This window comes from Toxotes jaculatrix, chromosome 7 (genome assembly GCF_017976425.1).
Source record: "Toxotes jaculatrix isolate fToxJac2 chromosome 7, fToxJac2.pri, whole genome shotgun sequence".
In the NCBI taxonomy this organism is placed as follows: domain Eukaryota; kingdom Metazoa; phylum Chordata; class Actinopteri; family Toxotidae; genus Toxotes; species Toxotes jaculatrix.
This window is the reverse complement of record NC_054400.1, coordinates 11,810,170-11,831,754: the sequence shown is the minus strand read 5'-3', so window position 1 is coordinate 11,831,754 and position 21,585 is coordinate 11,810,170. Positions and strand designations below refer to the sequence as shown.

General features: G+C 40.7%; 1 protein-coding gene across 1 annotated transcript in view; it reads left to right on the top strand.

Moving 5' to 3' along the window:
- Positions 1-20,024: 20,024 nt before the first annotated feature.
- Positions 20,025-21,585, top strand: part of grid2 (glutamate receptor, ionotropic, delta 2) — a 438,282-nt gene continuing 436,721 nt past the window's right edge. The window contains exon 1 of the mRNA XM_041042607.1: positions 20,025-20,112. Within this exon, the coding sequence (XP_040898541.1) occupies positions 20,025-20,112 (88 nt within the window). The remainder of the gene's footprint in view (positions 20,113-21,585) is intronic.

Sequence of the window (21,585 nt, the reverse complement as noted above, 5' to 3'; positions counted from 1 at the left end):
GGAGGTTGGAGGGGGATGCACAGGTGGTGGAGTAACTTGATACACTGTGTGGAAGCAAATTGCTTTTTTACCATGTTTTCATGTCAGGAAAAATTGACATGTGCTTTACGTGGATTTTTAGATAGAACTGATGAAACAAATGATCATACCACTTATAAAATCCTTCAAGATCTGTATAATTCTGTCCCTTTCTGCCTCTGCACTCATGACCTACACACACATGAACAGGAGCAGTTTTAATTTATAAAGGGCCTGCCCTGGTACATGAAGTGAGGGTCATACACTATACAGTAGAAGTCACCCCCAAAACACAAACATGCACACACGGTCATTATAGCACAGAGTAAGCAGTTTTCTAATGTACTGTTATTGCTTGCAAAGTTAAAAAAAAATTGCAGTGAGTAAACACACATCACTGAGCAATGTATCCTACTTGTGTTTATATTAACATAATCACAGGAGCAATAAATTGTGTGTTTAGAGTTGGCTTTGGCATGGAGGTGAAGGAAAGTGAAAACACACACCAGGTGTAAAAGTTTGAGGCCTCTGCAAGTATGTGTGCTGTTTTATGAGGAAGCATCGCAAACATTGCCCCGTAACAAGAAGGAAGCTGTCCATCTTTATAGAATTTACTATTTTATATAACAAACTTTCATATTTACTTTTTGACCTGATTCTCTGACAAAGTATCCAACTTTGTTAGCTTTATATTATTACACATCCAGGCAACCGTCTGTGAAGAAAACTTTCAGCCTGGGTATGGCATCAGTTCACTAAGACCACCCATCTTCTGTAAGCCTTCCTCCCAAAAGCTGTTGCCTACACCAGACTCCCTGTAAAACCTCAAAATATTCAGACTCCTGATGATCCGATGAAACTGTAAGTCTTACTACTGTCACTGTTTATTGCCATGGATTTTTTTTTCTAGTTTTTTTCCTCCTTAGTCTGAAATATCTGAACAGTCCAGGGAACTTCACAAACAGTACATAGCACAACAGATTTGCAGAACATTTCCCTTGCATGCAATCCTTTCCATTCAGCTTAATGTCCTCATGGTACACTGGACCAATCCAATTATAGTTAGTAATTACAGTCACTGTGTAGCTGCAACCACACATCATGTGGCCTTAGTTCTCTCCGAGCAGTGTTAGTCAAATATAAATAAAAGTAATATTTCTTGTATAGGATCTAAACCAGCCACTTTTGTCATTCCCAAGGATGCCAACAATGACACAAATCCAACTCCTCTTTGTTTCTTCTAACAGGTGATCTAATTAAGAGGTTGCACAAAACCAGTCTTCAATATGACCATGATATCACACTGGCACAGCACAGTCTTTCCCCTTCCTTCCTCCACTTTTGTGGCCAAAATATTGGAACCCATACAACGGCCTCCCAGTCAGGTACTGCCACACATTGAAGTAATGCTTTTTAGCATTCTTCTAGCTCATCGTGGCCCAAACAAAGGAAAAATGGATGAGATCCAAAGATGCTGGGCATATTTGTGCTGTTGGATGAAAACTTGATGATGCTGTGTTTTCGTGGATGGATTTCATTGGTCTTATGATCAAAGAACTCACTTTGTACTGTATTTGAATAGGTTTAGTGCGGAAGGCTCATTGTCTACCACAGCTTTGAGTATAAAGCATTCTGTAAGTGTTAAATAGGTTTTATTTGTATCTATAATACCTGATCTTTACAATTCATGTGTTATAATTCTCCGTATGCGAGTCTTGTAAACTGAAAATCAAGCATTGCTGGCCTTTAGAAAAAAAAAATCTCTTTAGATGTCTCTAATCCTTACAAAACCCAAACAAAGAAAGGATAGAGGACACAATACTGTCATGTAGGTTTTATATTAGTTTTGAAGCGGCTTAACACTTCCTGCTGTCCTTAGGGTATTCCATTTGGCACCCTCTTTTGTCAGCTATATTCATCTGAAGTGCTGACAGACAGGACAAAGGTTTAGATAATATCACAAGGCCTCTGTTTACTTCTCATGATGAGAAAAGTGAGTGTTTATTATCTTTGGCTCTTAACTCTCTTTCCATGAATGTTTGCACTTGTTTATTTATCCACTTTTAACAAATGAAGTAGTTGTCAGGTAAACAGTTTTCCTCCAGCTGTTTTTCATGTTACACAGTAAAAAGAAGTAAATAATTCACAGGTTGTGTTGAAGTGAAAGCTGTAAGGAGCGACCTTCAGGTTTTGCCAAGTTGCCTCTTCATCTGCGTACATCAGCACTAAAATAGTGTTTATGACCAGAACCAAGGATATAAGTCAGACTCATAGCAGGAACAGAGTCCTCTGCTGTTGGCTGAAAGTACTACAGGTTACTGCAGACCATGTGCAACTTGTGACAATGCAACAGGCACCCACAGCACTGACAGAAATATGCTGTATACTCCCTGGCTCAGTGGCTAATTCTGAAGTCCTAAACTTAATGGATCTTTAATCTGGATATAGTGTTTAGACAAAGTGGGGTAATTTTTAGTTGGTTTATGAGATCTGGAGAGAAAAATGCTGGCCAAAAAAAATAAGACATCAACATAGCAGTGGGTGCTTTTGGCAAGCCCATGCATGGTGAAGTCAAGATTACGATGGCAGTAAAGATCAATGAGATCAGGTGTCAACCCGCATGTTGATTAAGCTTCTTATGGATTTATACACAAGACATGGTGGAATTAAGTGAATCAGGGATGACCATTGACTTTTCATAGAAAGGGTCAGCTGTCAATCTGTTGCCATTCAGTTTAGACAGCAAAAGTTAAAATAAGGTACAGACAAAGATAAAGAATTGCATCTAAGTCAGAAAGAGACTTCAGCATCTCAGAGATGGGGAGGCTGTGAGGGGAAAAAATTTAAAGAAATAAAGCACTGAAAGTTTATAAAGATCATCTGTGGTGAGACTGTATATTTGTCCGTTTCCTTTGATGGATGAAAAAAATGAGGAATACATAATTTCAACACCATCCCACTATCCCATGTAGTAAAATTTGAACAAATTGTGCACTGAATGCAGGTGAATACACAGGGTCTTTGATCATTTATTCCCTCCCTCCTACATCTTTCCTTGGCAGCTGCGATAGAACACAATGAGTCAGTGAGCTGTTTTTACTTGTTTCCTCTTCCGTTTTCCACCTCAGTCTAAGAGGCTGCAACATGGGGCATATATATATATATATATAGTTACTATGAATTATGATCATTATTAATAATTTTCCCCTGTCAATATAATGTTTAAATTTATAGTGGCACTGAAGTTTATTCTCATTTCTAATTTTGATGTATTTTACAAAAGCACTCATTTCTTTGTTGATATCTGTTTAATATCAGCTTGCTCTGGCCTGACATCTGTAATAATAAAAGGAGAATCATTTATCATCTCATATATCATGTTCAGTTTTGTGTAGCTGCACGTTGTCATTACAGGCATGCTTTCCTTTTGTGTGGGTCACTATCACATCTGTGAGTTCAGTCCTAGCCATTTGTAATAAAGCGAAGACAGCAAAGGATGCTTGTTCCGGTCTGTAGTTACACATTTGTGCAACAGAGTTCAAAATCTATGTTCTTGTGTCTCAGAAGCATCATTATATCAGCCATATTAGCTGTTTCCAATACAGTAGCTCTTTTTTTCTTCTGTAGCTATTTCTGACAACCTTGTCTCATAACGACCATGAGATCGACTAATGGCCCTCTGGTCAGTGGGGAAGGAGAGGGGATAGATGGGGAGAGCGAGATGGGGAAAGGAGTGAAAGATGAGAGATTTATGAAACGGTGCGAGATAGAGGATAGATGGAGGGGGTGCAGGACTGTGTGGCTGAGCGACATGAAAGTGAAAGTGGGCCGCAGCTGGGCTAAAGCTGGGACAGACTATTAACAGAGCGCAACAGTGTCGAGCAGGGACTGTAAAGTGTGCTTCAGTCTGTGTGTCCTGGTCTCTGCCATCCTGTGTTCATCATTCCCTACATATATTACTTTATCTTCGCTTTAATTACACCTTTGATCAGGTCTGGTGTTAAGAAAATGATTTTGAATGGATCATATTTCCAAAGTAAACTTTCCTCTTAGTACCATTTAACAATAGAGAATAAAATTAATATTGCTCAAAATTTAGTTTTATGGTAACTATTCTTTCTAGGCTGCCTTTGGTGGCGCAGTGGTTGGCACTGTTGCCTCGTGGCAAGAGGGTTCTGGGTTTGAGCCCTGGTCTGGGTGCTTCTGTGTTGAGTTTGCATGTTCTCCCTCTGTAGAGGGTTGCGTCAGGAAGGTCATCCAGCGTAAAACAACGTGCCAAATTCGAAACATGCGAATGGTCAGTTTTGGATAATTCGCTGTGGCGACCCCCTGACGAGGAACAGCCGAAAGTGGTACAACAGCAACAGTATTCTTTTTAAATTGATTTAATTGCCACCTGTGCTTTTACCATTATTTCACTTTACTACCACTATTAGTTTGCTACATTCTTCTGCCAAAAATTCACCTCTTCTTTTGATTTTAAAGTAGCTTTAAATAGGCTTTGAAGTTTAAGATATTTCCAGTTACGAACTGGCACATTACCCTGTGGCCATTGCTGTAGGCAAATACAAGGGCATTCCTGGAAAGCAGCATTTTTTGTGATCATGGTGATAAATTTAATTTTGTATTGTGAGCAGTCTGCTGTTTGAAATATGTGGCTGAAGAACCAGTTCAGTTTTAGGCATCTTATATGGCTTTATTAGATTGTGCCAGTAGAGATATGACAGGAAATTGGGGAGGGAGGTACGACAAAGGTCCCTAGCTGTATTCAAGCTGGGCAAGTTGTGTTTCATGGTCAATGTTTTAACCTCTAGGCACTGGAGTGCTACCAGTTGGCTTTTTAATTAAGAGACTTTTGGTAACAGTCATAGAAAAGGCATAGCAGCTAAGACTGTACACTATATCCTTCATGATAAGAGAGTTCTAGTATGTAAATCAGACCCCATATGTTCTTGGCAGGACATTGTTCATTTAAATCAAACAATTAATTAATGCTAGAATGTTTATTATTTTGCTTTTTTGTTTAGTACCAACTGGACTTGCATAAAGTGTTATTTTCACCGACTTGCCATCATAGAGTTTCATCCCGTCCTCGTTGTAAGGATCTTTGATGATACAGTGTCAGTGCTGGCTCCAGCCAAGGTGGTGCCTCAGGCAAGCTTGGAAAATTTTCCAAGGTTTGGTCTTGAGTGCGGATCTCAAGCTGAGTTCTTCATGAAATCCCTTCCAGTGACACATTAAATGTTGCAGGAAGTGGAAATCTTGTAATAGGTTCACAGAAGCCAGTTGATATGGACAGAACCGAATTTCCTAGACAATGATGTTGCATACAGTGTCTAAAGAAAAATAATGCCTCAACAATGTGAAACATCAGGGGCACAGACTTTAATATGGATTAACAATTTCCCATTCTGTATTAATGCCAAAATAAAGCATTTTACTCAGAGATGAGTCACCTTGGGCTTTGATGACTTATGGCTTGATATTTCTAGATCAATGTAGCTCTTATATTCAGTGTTGCCTTTGGAGTCAGGATTTTTTTTGTTCAGTTATTGTGGCTGCTTAACTGGGGTTAACATCTATATTTCAGCGTCACTCATAGCAGAACAGTTGCCTGCTGTGACAGTATAACACACACAAAGAAAAAGGTTTTCAGCACCACAGAGAATAGCACACTTCACTATTGTTTAGGGAGAAGGTTGAAAATGTATACTGCTAGTTTCTAAAACCGGATAATCTCATTTTGATCAACATCACAGAGGACAGTTTCCAGCTGTGATTGCATTAAACAGAGAAAGCAGTGACATTTTAGTAGCAAAGAGTGAGTGCACAGACAGAAAGGTGAAATAGCGGGCTATCCAAACTGAATCGATACATACCAATCAGTATGCTGTCTAGGTTCTCTGAACTTCAGACCGAAAGTCTGATTTCAGCATAGCTGTCTTTTACATGTAATCATATTCACAGATGCATTTAAGTAATTTTGAAATCACGTCCTGTAAACAGTATAGTGAAACTTTGGCCATAATATTGAGCAATGTACTTGTTTTCTTAGGGGTTTTCTGTGTTTTTGTTGTGAACCACAGTACATGTACAATACACTGTACATGTGGCATAGTTCACAGAATGAAGCTACTTTACTTATGCAATTCTGTGTAACAAGGAAACACAGCAGGTTAGAAAAAGTTCACACTATTACCACTTTTAAAAGGATTTTCTTATTTAGACACAGTGAACAGCTCGGAGTTTAAATGATATTTCAGTAATACAGAGAGTCTCAACAATGTTTCATTGGCACTTTGTTTTTTTGGAAAGAGGGTGTTAGAGTTAAGCTGACAGTGGGGTGAGAGTAAGATCCAACTTTCAGCAGCATGCAGCAGACAGAGCTTATGTGAAATGTTTTGGAGTCTAGTGGGGTTTTGTATGGATTTCTGCAGTTTTTAAGTAATATATAGAATAGACACAGAAAATACAGCTGAATAGAGTAATTCTTCACAGCCATTTGTATCTTAACAGCAAAGCATTATGACATTAGTGAATCTATTTGTAAAGTAAACAAACTTTATTTAGCTCAGGTACTTCATACGCTGAGAAAACCCACTGCATAAAACTGAAATACAATAAGACAAAAATCACAAGGATGGACTGCACTGCACTTCATCCCATACACTAAGCAGAACAGAACAGGGCAATCTGTTCTTGTGCGCAAGCCACAGTGGGCGGCTCTAATGCTTTTTATTGGCAGAACGTGAGGCTTTTTGGTCATGTAGGACAACAACATACACTTAGACATTTAGCACCTTCTGTCCACATCTCACAATGAATGAACAATTGTTGATACATGATACTTGGATGAATTCAGGCCCACATCTGTTGCGACATTTGAATATCACAGTACATCTTGCAGTACCTGCTGATCTCTTGGCTTTCTCAGTGTACTGAACTTGAGCAGTCACAGTGCCAAGATGCTATGGTGCTTTCCATATTCAGTGGGGTGGGCAAGTGGAAAAATGCTAACTACAGGAGGTTAGCATAACAAATAACTGCAGTAATGTGGTATGATGGGAGAGAGGGTAAAACAAGGCTGTGTCAGTACTGTTTTGCATGTATAATAAAATGTGGATTTTCTGTATATTTCATGCTGTGCTTTTCACTTAAAGTTCCATAGAGGTTATTCTGGCTGAGCTTGCACTGAGATTTCAGATAAAGTATATTTTATCTCTATAGGTTCTGTCTGTGGAGTGAGTTGCCTTAATGTAATAATGGGCTTTGGATTGGATAGTGTTACACAACAGGACTAAGGACTGCCATAGAGTTACGACAGAGAGCAACATGGGAGGGTTTTCAATGCTTCTGAGTGTAGGAGTACTGATATAAAATAGCTTATGAGACAGCATGTCTGTTTACCAGAGAAGCAAATCAGTTTCATTGTGGAACTCTTGTTTGAGGATGCAGTAGTTTAATCATGCAGCACAAGGATCAGCAACAGCAGTAGTCATGCACTGCTCAGTTGGGCTTTGGCTACAAATGAAAGCAACACGCACACTGCTGGTGCATCAAGTTGGCCTTAAAGAAGACACAACAATTACCAGCCCTATTTAAACACATTTTATTTGGCCGGTGTCTGTGACATCAAAGTTTATGTAGCACCAATGTATTTTTGAAAGGTAACGTAAGAGTATAAGTATTTTTACAAAATAATATGGTATGCCATACAATACAGTGGGAGCCCAAAATAAATATTATTAATTAATATGTGTATTTAATTAACTGAGTCCAGATTGAAAACTTCAAAGTACTTAGTGGGTCGGCCCCAGAGACACAAACCCCAGTTATATGTTATATGTCAGTTGACAGTGACATACATGAGGGATAACACCTGACAAGTTGGATGTTCCATGATTGTAATGAATGACTCAGGGGCAAAAGCCGACCTTGGACAGTATAAAACTGCTTCCTCTATGGCCACTTGCCAGCAAAATGCCACATATCATCAAATCAAAAATATCAGTCATTCATTTACTCTTATAACTAATATTGACCTCGCCTTTCTGTTTTAAACATCATAATGTAGTTCAGCCTCAGAATTCCCTGATGTTCCTGCTGCTTGGCTGCATCTTTCCATGTAATAAGGCACGGCAAGTTTAGCATGTGACAGCACAACTGAAGAAAGACAGCATAAAAACATTAAAATGAAGTAACACTAGAGATTAACATGGACGGAAACCTTTAAAGGGAAATTAAGAAGTTGAACAGAGACTTAAATACAGGAAAGGAGCGTAAGATGGGTTATGATTAGTATTTAAGGCAACAGAGTTTGCTCTTTGGAACAGTTATCAGCCCCGATCAGCAGAAGTTCACAAGGCTGGGCTTGGATTTAAAGTCCTGCCAAGTTTCGAAATTGGGAGAAAAATTTTAATGATTGCCCTTAAGTCTTGAATATACTCGAAGTAGAATACCACTGCGCCCTGCTATATAGTATTGTCGTGGGTACCGTTTTTCCTGTGGAAATAACATCATGTATTACTCTCTACCTCACCTACATTTCTTCTCCTCTCCATCACTCACACAGGCACAAACAGACATGTTAGCTCTCTATTGCTGTCTCTCCCTCTCACACTCTTACCTGCAACTTCTCCACTTATTTAAAACCACACTTATCTGTGTGGTTTTGGCCAGGTTTTCTTTCTCCTTCCCCCCTGCAGCTGTCCTTCTGAACTGCAGGCTGCAGCTTCACCACATTTCTTCAAAGGTCATCTCTGTCCTTCTCCTACAGTTAGTTGGTCTGTTGGTTGGATTCATGCTCATAGGAAACACTACTTAAATTAAATTAGCATGGTTTGCAGTGAGACGTATTTGATCACTTTTGGTGGTGGTTACACAAATTTAACTCTTAATTTGTAATTTAGAAATGCAAACAAATACCTGTGTTATAGGTTCAGCCAATGAGAATCAGGAATTTTCAATGGCCAAGACACAAAACAGAGATAAACAAGCAAGTGCTTGTCAGTTTGACAGTAGACCACATTTTTTCAGAACCGTAAGTATGAGAAGAACTAGAAAATCATTTTTTAAATTCTGATATTTAGCAGGACAGTAAAAGAATGAGATCCAGTATCTTGAAGGTTACTGTATAGCATTTCTAGTTTTAGGGTTCAACTCCCACTGGGGTCACTCATGCTTATAAAGATTCACTCATGGAAGTGTAAGCCGCTTAGCATAAAAACATCCACCAAATATCACATGTTAATGGCTTATATTACCATATTTTAGCTCCACTGAGTGAGCACAGCTCCCAGTGTGGTTTTTCTGAATGTAGTTCTAAATTTCCACCCTTGGTGGATGGCTGGGATATTTCTTGCAAAAGCTTCCTCTTGCCAAATTCTCCATTACACGGTATAATGGAAGATGATCAGTTCACTGAATGCACTAAAGCTGAATGTTAGTAGTCAAACTTCTCTCTGACATTGTGTGCATGCACTGAATAGAATCCTGTATCTCCTGAATCTGGTATCTGATGGACATTCGGTTTGATAGAGACCACCTTCATGTGGGAGTAACCTCACAGACACAGCATGTCACTGATTCTGTTCAGTGCATGTTTTCATTCCCACTGAGCACCGTTTGTCAAATGTATGCATTTATGGTGTTGTAAGTCACTTTAAATGGATAAAATGTAGCACTGCTGATTACCACAGTGTCCACAGAGGAATGTTCCAATACTGTGCGCCTGTCGGAGTCAGATTTAAAAAAAAAAAAAAAAAAAAGTTCCACTTTTCAACACTGCAGAGAGCACTTCTCAGTTTTAACACTATATTGGATATATCCCATGCTGTTAACTGCTGGAGCCTAATAATAGGCTTATGGCAGAGATGATGGCATACAGAGAGACAGACTATCTATACTGTGTAGGTCAGTCCTGCGTCCTAAAGCTGACCCAGTTTAGCAGCAAACCCAGTTTAATCATTTTCATGCACTAACTTTTGCAAAGCTCCCCTGTTACCGCTGTGTAGCAAAGTGTCAGATTTCATCGTCAGTTATAAAGTACACTCCAATTTCGACCAGACATTTTAATTATGTAAGGTTAGTGGTTTTGAGAAACCTTTCCTTAGCTGTCTGATTATAGAGAAAACAAGCATAATTTCCAGTGCTAACGCAACTTAGCAAGTCGACCTCCCAAATCAGTGACTCCCCACGAGCACTTCACTGTGGAGTGTCACTTGATGTGAAGTCACACTTGCAGAGATGGAGGACTTAAGAAGAGGGTATATATATAAACAGGACGCACTCACCATTCTCAGCTGTAAATGGGGAAACGCGTCATCATGGATACAGATGGACGCTGACTTGATCTGCTTTTTAATAATTTAATGTCCTGTTTCCGTTACAGTATTTCAAATAGCTAACAGTGAGCCTATGATATGAAATAATTTGTACTCTCTTGGTAGACAGTGTCAAGTGTTTTTTTCACTTTATAAAATGTTGTGGTTTTAAATCCAACATTTAAAAATAGCAGTTTTTTTTATGGTGGATATTGTTAAGACTGCAAGTTGGAGGATTTTATTTTCCACTTGTATTCCCCACCATCGGGTTTTGGACAGCACTTAATATGGCAAAACCTCCAAGGGAAAATGCATGAATGAAGTAGAGAGGATATGTAAGGGAATAGTGGCCAGAATGGGACTGAAGCATAGCCATGATGTTACCAGTCAGAAACACAAAATGCCAATGGGTGTTGATATCCTTGACTTTTGTTTCAGCACCATCTTACTGGACAGCTCCAATGCTAAGCAGGAGTCTAGCTCAGCATTTCAGCACCATTACATGAGGACAGCTCCCTAAAATACATCAGTTACTTGCTGGCAAATCTACAACAGCTGAAATAATTAATGTCATCCAGACAGAGGGTAATGAAGGTTTCCTCCAAACCGTTGACCCCACTGATGGCTAAACTTAATCCTTTGATTACTGTGTGTGGATTTTTTTCTTTCTTTTGACTTTGCAGCTGGACTGCTGTGTAAAAAAACACCCCTTTTAGCTCAATAACAAGTAATGGGAAAATCAACTCGGGATAATACAAGAACAGTCTTGGCCAGTTTAGAGTAGTTCTGTGCCAGACAAGGTGTCAAATATTTGTACTGCCAATGTTCTGTGTCAGAGTGAAAGGCCCACCATTACATTATTGAAAGTGTTTCTTTCATCATTTGTGCTTGACAGTCTCAACCACTGTATGCAGTGGTGTCCAAAAGTCTGAGACCACTAGTCAAGATGCTTCTATTTTTCATTTGTTTTGAATATATTACGAATTTCTTGAGTAGAAAGTTGAGTGAAAAGATGAATCTATGCTTGTGTTTGGTATGCCTCCTCTCGGTAAGCTCCTTTTGCTTTAATGACAACATGCACTAGAGCTCGCATGGACACCACAAAACCTTGATGACCCGTGTGTTCCCAGCATGATTTGGCAGTTTTCCAAAGTGTCACAGAGTGGTTGGCCTTGTCAGTCTTGAAGTTCCTCGATAAATGTTCAGTGGGGTTTATGTGGAGGAAAGTCAGGACTCTTTGGTCTTCTTTGGTCTTTGCGGTGTGTTTGAGGTCATTATCCTGCTGCGCTATGAATCCTTTTCCACAGAGATGACCCTTGGTTAAGGTGTTGTCAATTCGGTGTAGCTGTCGAACTCCAGAGTAGGAAAAACAGCCCCATTCTTGAATATTTCCAGTGCCATGTTTCACTGTCGGTTTGATGCACTGCAGTATCATCCCCTCCTGTCCTCTCTCCTTACATATATCCCTTCTGTTACTGCCATAAATCTCAAACTTTGATTCATCAGTAAACAGGACTTTTTTTTCCATCATCCACTGTGAAATGCTGGTATTTTTTAGCCCACCCCTGGCCTGGTTTCCTCTCCTGAGAAGTGGTTTAGGAACTGCTATTCATCCTTTGAGACCACTACAAGACAGCCTTCTTTTGACAGTACTTTTGCTGATTTGAGTCTTGTGTTCTTTATTTAGTAAATTACGTATCTGCGATGAAGTTGTTTTTAAATCTCGCAGGAAACTGAGCTTGTTGTATTGATCTTTTGATGGTGTGGTCATTTTGGCCTGCCTGATCGTGCTTTGGATACAGCTGATCGGGTTTCTGCAGCATGCTTTGGAGATCCATGCCCTGCTCCCTTAGAAATGAGGGTGGTGGTGGTGGTGGTGGGGTGTTCTTGTGTAATTTACCCTTGAGAACCTTCTCTCAGCACCCTGAGTTAGTTCAATAGCAGGGCCCCAGGCTAGGATCTACCTCTTTCTCCCAGTCTTTCTCATGTTTTCTCAATCTTTCAATCGCTGCCTGCCAGTATCCATCCAATCTGACCACACTACCCACCCACCCACCCCCGCCCCCAAGTTCTCCCCCAACTTTTTCTCCTATCTCCAGGGTTAAGGGGAATAAAAGGGGTATAAAGGGATTTCATTTTATAGCTGACTTCATAGGACTTAATTTGAGTCCAAACATTTGTTAGAGAGGTGAATATATTAGTAATTAAAAGATGGGTGAAAAGGTGGGGAATCAAGATCTAAGCCAGCTGTTCTAATATGCAAATACTACAGACACAATGCATCCAACATGCACAACAAACACATGCAAGTCACATTTCTTATCTTCACTCAGCACACACCTTTTCTCGCCCCATGAGAAATATCCCAAAACCCCCACATATTTAAAGGATAAAGACCAACAACTCTTTTCACTCGTTTCATCTCATCCTTTGTTCTCTTTCCTTGCCTGTCTCCACTTTTCTGTCCACTCGACTAGTCTTACCATTCTTAGATAAGGAAAACTCTTTGAGTGTATCAATTATTCACTTTAGATCTAGATTGTGTTTGTGTGTGCGCAGGGAGGGAGGATAGTGCCGTATTTGTGTGATCTTAATGGCTGTTAGATTTATGGTGGCTGGGAATAAGGTTCTCACTGAGAGATTTGTGCCATGTTGCATGGGTGTGCTTGGGATTAGATTGGACCCTGCGATGCCCCAAAACACATCCCTCTCTGCCACATTAGGCAGCCATTAGTGGGCAAAAGCCATGGGTAGGTGGACAGGTGAAGCAACTCTAAAATATTGTTAGATAGACACAAAATATAAATAAATAAGGAGGAAGGTGCATCCAGTTATTAGCAGAACAGTGGTAATTCATTGCATTCCCCCCAAGGTTGGTGATAGATAACTTAACATTGCTGGCTTTAGTGATATTGTTCTTGTGTGTGGCCCAAGTCTAAACTATACAAGTGCCAATGGATTTTTCACCAATATACTTTTATTTACACTTACATTGCAAAGAGAACTGTGTAATGGGTTTTGCAAGGGCCACACAGCTATTCTGTGCAAGAATTCCTCGCGTCACTGCACAAAAGGAAAAGGGATAATAATCAGCTCTTGTTAAAAAACAACAACAAACCAGTATGTTCTGTTGTTAAAATCAGAAGTTTTGACATATGTCAAAAAAAAATAGCTGTTTTGGTTTTGTTTATGAATACACAAACGTTAACTTGTGTTGTGTTGATCTTTGTTCTGTTTTGTTTTCTGTGTGAGCATAAATCATCTCTGTGGGTTGTTAGTGGCCATTTGAAAGTGTTTAATGGTACTCAGGCCTAATAATTTCTGTCTGGTCTTTTGTTTGGAAGCACGTACAAGCTAACACGCATACATGTTCACACCAACAGGCTCAGAGGACGCACGCTCATGATAGCAGGCTTTGCTTCCGACACAGTAATGTTGGCTTTTACTGCCCAGTCACTTAATGGCTTCAGCGGCAACACAGAAAGAGAGGCAACCTGCAAAAATCTGACATTAACACACACACACACACACACACACGCACACACACACACATCCACATGAATATACAGATGCAGACCTCCATCTACTTTTACCTCCCCAAGACAGACAATGTCCTTGAGAGATAGTGACAGCAGTGCATACTAAAAAACCACCCAGCTCACACCTGAATTACTGTTTGTCTCTCTCAGAGGCACATGTGCACGTCTCTCTGCTTTTCCTTACAAGTGTGTATGTGCACCTTTAGGTTTGTAAGCTCATCAGAAGGGTTTTACCTATATCCTCTATAGCACCCAGATAAAATCTCACTTAGACACACGTAGCCCTAAACACGCCCAAGGTGACTTTTCTACCAGCTTACTGAAACAAAGGGCAGCAGCCATTTAAGAACAAAGAAGGAGCTCACAGACTTTTGAAATGCCTCTGATCTTACACCTAAATTTTTAAAAATGTTTTTCAATTTTTAATTCATTGGATATTAACATTAAAGTTGGGAGCAAAAGAGAAAGCATATTACTTCATTGGCAATATTTTGGTGCCCCTTTAATGTTTGTGGAATTAAAATCCTGTGTGTGATCTGGCATTTCACAAATGACAAAGCAATCATAACTGCTGCACTGTTAAGTGGATAATCAATCCATCAAAATGTATCAGCAGGCTGCTGAATTAGTGAAACAAGATTCATACAGTTGTGCTAGACTTACAAGTTTCTGGCTTCCTAAAAATAATAAAAACTATTAACATGATCTAATGTATATTGTTTAATGACATCTCATCAGTATTTGGGAAATTGTACAATATTTGTGTCTATAATTAGCTTCCTCAGAATGTCTTAAAAATAGGTTCCAGGAAATTTTACTTTTAACTGCATTTTGCTAAAAGAGAAAATCTATGCATACATTGGTAAATTACTCATTTTGGTCTAAATTTGTTTCTTTCCTGTTCATTTAACGTGACACAAGCCCTTATTATTTTGCTTCTGTTTCCTTTCTGCACAGCTCCTCATCTTCATTTCTGTCATTTTCATTTAGCTTTCTCTTTCTCAAATTGCAGGAGCTGATCTTTTTCTTGATTATACATCTCCTCCAATTAAGGGTATTAATGAACAATGATGTGAACAATTAATGAATGTCACATTAGGTAGTTAAGATTACGTGATGGACACAACTGGACCCACGAGACACTTTCATCTTCACTGTGAGCCCTCTCTGTGTTCGTGGTTATGCAGTGGCTTCAGGAAGTATTCAGACCCCTTCACTTTTTGTACCCTTTAATGTGTTTTAGAGTTAATTTTATATCTGCACTCAGTAACCCACAATGGCAAAGTGAAAACATGTTTTGTTTTTTTTTGAATTTTTTTTGCAAAATTTAATTTAAAAATCAAATTCAGACCGTTTGCTGTAACACTCCAAATTGTGATCATGTGCATCCTGTTTGCTTTATGTATCCTTGAGATGTGCCTAGAACTTGAGTGGAGTCCACCTGTGGCAAATTGAATGGATTAGTCATAGTCTGGAGAGGCACACACTTGTGTGCATAAGGTCCCACAATTCATAATGCATATCAGGACAAAAAGCAAGCCATGAAGTCCAAGGAACTCTCTGTAGACCTCTGTGATAAAAGTGTGGCGAAACAGAGATCACAGCAAGGGCATAAAACCATTTCTAAAGCTCCGAGTGTCCCCAGGAGCACAGTGGCCTCAATAATTGTGAAATGAAAGAGATTTTGAACCACCAGGACTCTTCCTAGAGTTGGGCTTGGTGAGGGAGGTGACCAAGAACCCAACGCTCACTCTAACAGAGCTTTAGAAATTCTTTGCAGAGATGGGAGAGCCTGCCGGGAGGACAACCATCCCAGCAACACTCCATCAATCAGGCCTTTATCTACCGTAAAGTGGCCACTTTGAGTAAAAGGCATATGACAGCCCGCTTGGAGTTTGCCAAACCCCATTTACAGGACTGAGAGCACAAGGAAAAAGATTCTCTGGTCTGCTGAGACAAAAATTTAACCCTTTGGGCAAAACTCCAAACATTATGTCTGGCAGTCACCGCTCATCACCTGGCTAGCATGAAGCATGGTAATGGCAGCATCATGCTGTGGGGGCAGCTTCTCAGTGGCTGAGACAGAGAGACTGGTCAGAAATGAGGGAAGGATGAATGCAGCCAAATACAGATCCTTGAAGAAAACCTGCTCCAGAGTGCTCACAACCTGAGACGGTTCACCTTTTAGCAAGGCAATGACCCCAAGCATACAGCCAAGAAAATGTTGGAGTGGCTTCAGGACAAGTCTCTGATTGTCCTTGAGAGGCCCAGCCAAAGCCCAGACTTCAACCCCATAGAACATCTGTGGAGAGACCTGAAGATGGCAACTCACAGACACTTCCCATCCAATCTGACGGAACTTGAGAGGATGTGCCAGAATGGGATAAACTGCCCAAATCCAGGTGTAAAAAGCTTGTAGAGACTCACCCGGGAAGACTCGAAGCTGTAATTTCTGCCAAAGGGACTTCCACTATGTACTGAATTAATGGTTTATATTTTATACTTTCGTAAATGTGAGATTTCACTTTATGATTTAATAAAGTGAAAAATATTCAAAAAATATGTTTTCACTTGTCATTAAGGGTTATTATCACTTATCAGTTTGAATTAAATCTGGAACACAATAAAATGTGCAAACATGCAAAGAGTGAAGGGGTCTGAATATTTTCTATAACCACTTGATGTGTAGTAAATACAGACTTGTGTGCCCGTGCCTCATCTCTTTTCATTCTGTGTCCGTGGCCCTACTTTTTTTTTTTTTTTTTTTTTTTTTTTTAACAAAGAAAATTTTGCCATTTTAATTTTGTTTACAATTATTCACAGTGAGAGCTGAGGAAAAGTTTCACTGCTGGTGGTGACAGTGAATCTCCAGGGAAGAGTGTACTAGACAGTGAAAAAGCTCTGCATAAGTAAAACATTGCTGTAGGTACAAGACACAGAGTTTCTTAGAATTAGTGCTATGGTGTTCTCATTGAAACAACGTCGTATTCTCAAATGATCCTATTGAGAAAGTAAACTGTCAGTCCAAACGGAACTGAACAGTGAGGTCAGTAATCAGAGGTGTTAACATATACAACATATACAATACTGTTGTTATGCTCTGTAAAGTTCATTGAATTTTTATGAATCATATAAACCTTCAAACCTACTATGTCCGAAAATGATAGTGTCAGATAGTGTAAAGTGACAGCAACAACACTCACTGGTGTACAGTATAAGCCCTATGCTGCCTATACTACACTGCCAGACACTGCATGCGTATGTGTATTCTTTGCGGGGTCAGCCCATACACACCCACTCATCAGTATCCTCGCCATCCTCAACTCCCAGTACAGCACTGATAGAGGGATTACAGTGAAAGATCAATCTCCAGCCAACACAGAGGATAGATATGGAGGTCTGAGTGTCCACTGCCCATCTGGTGCAAGATTTACCTCGTTCAAATAGGTGATTTCCAGAAATACATGAACTGTGTTGTGCTGGGCTGTAATCGTCTGAATGCCGTCCAAGGTTACACTTTCTCAGTCTCTTTGCTCAGCAGCAGTCCAGTTATTTTTCAACATGTTAGAAATTTTGAACATTAACTCCAAGGTCTTACTTTACTGGAGGCTTCACAACGAACAGAAGAATCCAGTTTTTTTACTGATTATTTCATGACACTAAACTCTGATAAATTTAACAGAAGGCCGAGCCCCCTCTATTGATGTTTTTTTATGAATTAGTCATATCAAATTATGCAGACCTCTAAATGTGTTTTTACAAAGTTGTATTTCTGCCAGAAAGTGAATCAAAGTTTGTGATTGCACTATGATTTATATGCAGGAGTTTGGGTAGAAATATCTCAGAGTGCCATTAATTCAAGGTGTTTGAGGACATTTGTGCGAGTTTAGCATGTGAATGAAAGGTGTAGAACTCACCTGTGTTAATTAGAGGTCAAGAAAGGTCCTGACTTGAACAGAATCAAAAACTTGTCACTTGTTAAAAAAATGTTTCCTTTTAAATACGAGAACCAAAAACCTCTTCATTCTCTATGAAGTGAAAAAATAAACAGCATACTTTCTGAGCCTGTCTTCTCTCAGTGTTCAGGAGTCAATCATTTCTTCAGTGTCACAGATAAGCAGACCATGTCTCGTTTTTTTCTTAGTATTTTTATTCAGATGCAAGCACAAACATTGAACATTGCATCACTGAAGTATTTTATCTTGTTTTCATCTTCCAAAATATATATATTTTGTTTACATTACCTTTGCTTTTTCTTATCTCTGCATTTCCAGCCACAGCTCACTTGCTGAACAAGAGATGTTCCCTTTCAATGTGAGTGGTTATATAAACATTTAATAATAAATCAATAGCGTCAAAAAAAAGGAGAAGTGAGAGCAGCTTTCACAGCATCAGTATCACTGTCAGTTTAATCTCCCGTTCCTTGAATGCCTGCAAAACAGTCCTTCCAATGGTAGCCTGAGGCTCCCAGCCCTCCTAATCCCTAATCCAAGGTCTGGGGCAGATTAAGAGGAACCCTGGGGACTGGAGCCCTTCAGGGAGGCAGGGATGGATAAACGGATGATAGCAGGGGTGTGTGTGTAGACAGAATAGATGGACAAAAGGATGGGAGGATTGTTAAAGGGAAAGAAAACAGGTTTGTAAAGGATGAAGAGAGGAAATGGACATATGATGGACTGATACAGGAAGCATCCTGTCGCTATATTTGATGTAAATTGTGCAAACAGTGTAACAGCAAAGGAAAGTCGATGGACATAAGTGGCTAATGTAAGAATTATAAATCGGTGTTCAGTGGATGACCCAGATAACCTTACACAACATGACTGGCAACCAACTGGCAACGCGATTTAAGTGAGAGGTAGGCAGTAGGTCCGAAGTGCCCCAGTGGCAGAGCTGAGGTTGGCAGATTACCCCTCTCTTCATCTAGCTGTTCGTCCCCCGCCTGCCCCGCGAGGCACATCTCATCTCTCTCTCTTTCTCCAAGGTAAATTCCAGACAGTAGATGCACCCCCGACTGGCAACTGCTGCTGCACATAGTTGCTGCCTCTTCCTCTCTTTTTTCCTTCTCTCCTGGGTCTCCTCCCTATCTCTCTCTCACTCACTCTCTTCCTCCCGCCCTCTCTCTCTCTCTCTCCCACACAGACGAGGCATATCTCCTCTTCACCAGCCAACGTGCGAGCTGGGGCTGACGCGAGTACCCGCATACGGAGTGCGGACCGCGGAGTGTCGTTGCGCACATCCTCGGTTAATTTTTCTCCACATAGCCTAGCCCACAATTTTTTTTCCCCTTCCTGACGCAGAGAAGAAGAGTGGCTTTGGAGCTCTCTTTCAGTACACGTTTAAGAGCCCTCTACATCCCGGTCTCTCTCTCTTTCTCTCTCTCTCATCTCCACAGGAAACTAGAGACAATTTCGGAATATGCTACCTCTCCGTGTTAATGCCATGTGACAAGGCTTTTCATCATTTGGTATTTCTTTCCCCTGCAACAAAAGTCGCTTGGTTCGTCTGTGTGTCCTGGCGCTTGTATTATCCATAGAGGGGCCAAGTGAAGGGAAAATTTAAAAGAAAAAAAAAAGCCCCTGGGAAAATGGAAGTTTTGGCGTTGGCTTGGTCCGCTGAGGCTGCTGCTGCTGGTGATTTGGTGATTGGTGCAGGGGGGAAACTGCGTCGCCAGGTCTGAAAGGCTGGGATTCTCGGGTCATTATAACAGGTCCTGCTTTTCAAGATAACTAGGTTTTCCCTGACGTTATTGAATGGTTACAGATTTATTCCTTTAAATGAGCGGCCACATCCTCTAGCCCTTCAGTTCGCCTTAACGCGTCGGCGTTTGGATGCGGTTTGTTTTCTCTGCGGCTCAGCGTCTCTCTGCTCGCCCAGAATATGATTTAATATTGGGAGGAATTTCAACAGGGTACCAGTGTGTGACTACTCGGGGATCTCTACTGATTTTCCTCTACAGACAAGCATCACACTATAACGTCAAGTGAAGAACACATCAAGGCGCAGATTGCAGGGAATTTCCTTGACCGCCCTACAGATGGACTAAAAAAAGAAGCTTCGGTTCTCGGGATTTTAACTCTGATCGCTCTCACTCACAGAGCTGTGTTTTTGTCTCTGGTTTTGGGGGGAAATATATCTGGACAACATGAAAGTTATCTCGGCGATGTTGCTCGTTGCCGTGTTTTGGAGCCAGGAGTGGAAGTCGGTGCTCTCGGATTCAATCATCCACATCGGTGAGTTACTGCGCTTTTTTTCTTATAATTCGCGGCCACAATAAGGCTCTCTGTGCGTCTCTCAGGAAACAGATTGGAGGATTTTCAGCCTCGATATGCGCTGCGCAGCTTAAATCACAGCATTGCTGGCGATTTTTCTTTGAAACCCTGTGGAATTTAGTGTTTTTTCTAGACTGTGACATTCAAGATGTCGATACTACTACTTGAAATAATTTTTTTTAGCACATCCATTTCTTTGCATTACTGGTAAAATAACGAACTACAGATCTGTTATGCGCCATTACGGACAGCGTTTCAAGTGAAGTTTGCGTCTGAGTTTGGGGATTATCGGGCATCAGTTGTTTATATAAACCTCAGGATTGCTTCATAGTCATTTATTCCAGGTCTTTGTTAATATCATTAACAGTCATATGAATTGATCACCGAAGACGGGCAATGTGAAGTAAAGGGACTGCACTCGCAGAGTGCAACCGTAGAATTCCATATATAATAATAGCTATGTGCGCAAAGGATGCGCGAAAAAACAGGTGGTTTAGGATGGCGTGATGTTGCCCCCGATGGCGGTAAATTTTCTTCTCATTGATTTTCCTGAAGCATAATGGCATTACCACCTTCCATCGTGAGCTACTGCAGTGCCGAGAGAGAGAGAGAGAGGAAAAAAAAAACGTTTTATGCCCTAACGGCTTTTCTGCCTTCCTCCACCACCGGCAAAGTGTGGCACTGTTGTGTTGAGTGTGATGTCGACATCAGGGAGCGTATTCTTTCAGGCGATGTAGCAGCGCCTCCGGCTCCGGCTATAGGTTGGAGAGAGAGAGAGAGAGAGAGAGCGAGAGAGAGAGAGAGAGAGAGAGAGATGACGCTGGAGAGCGTGTCTTGCAGGATGAGATGAGGACGCGAGGTGGTGGTGGGCACACATAATCGTTGCACAACTCGGTGGCCTCGAATGGGCGATAGACCATAGAGAGAGCAGTGTGTGGGTGCGTGAGTGAGAGTGGCGAGCAATCACACACACACACACACACACACACACACACACACACACACACACACACACACACACAACACACACACACACAAATACAGGGGCGCAGAAAGATAAGCACCTGTCCACGCTGAACTGTTTTTTTTTCAACCACATTGCGTGGCCAAGATCACATCTATAGTTTAACAAACACACATATGCACACTTCAGCACGTACAGTATATAACACATTATAAACCACCACCAGTCTAATCCACTGCATTATGTTGCCAGGGAGGGAGGACTGGCCTGTTGGATCCATTTAGACCCTGGCCAGCTGATTTACAGAGCAGACCCCAGGCCAATTTAGCGGCTACCTGAATGTAATTTGCCAAGAGCTGGATCGGTTCAAGGTCTTCTCTGGGCTGGAGACCAAGCTGATGCTCCATATCCAGACTCCAGACTTACAGCAGCACCATAGCCAAATGAATGAGATTTACACAGGTCAAGTT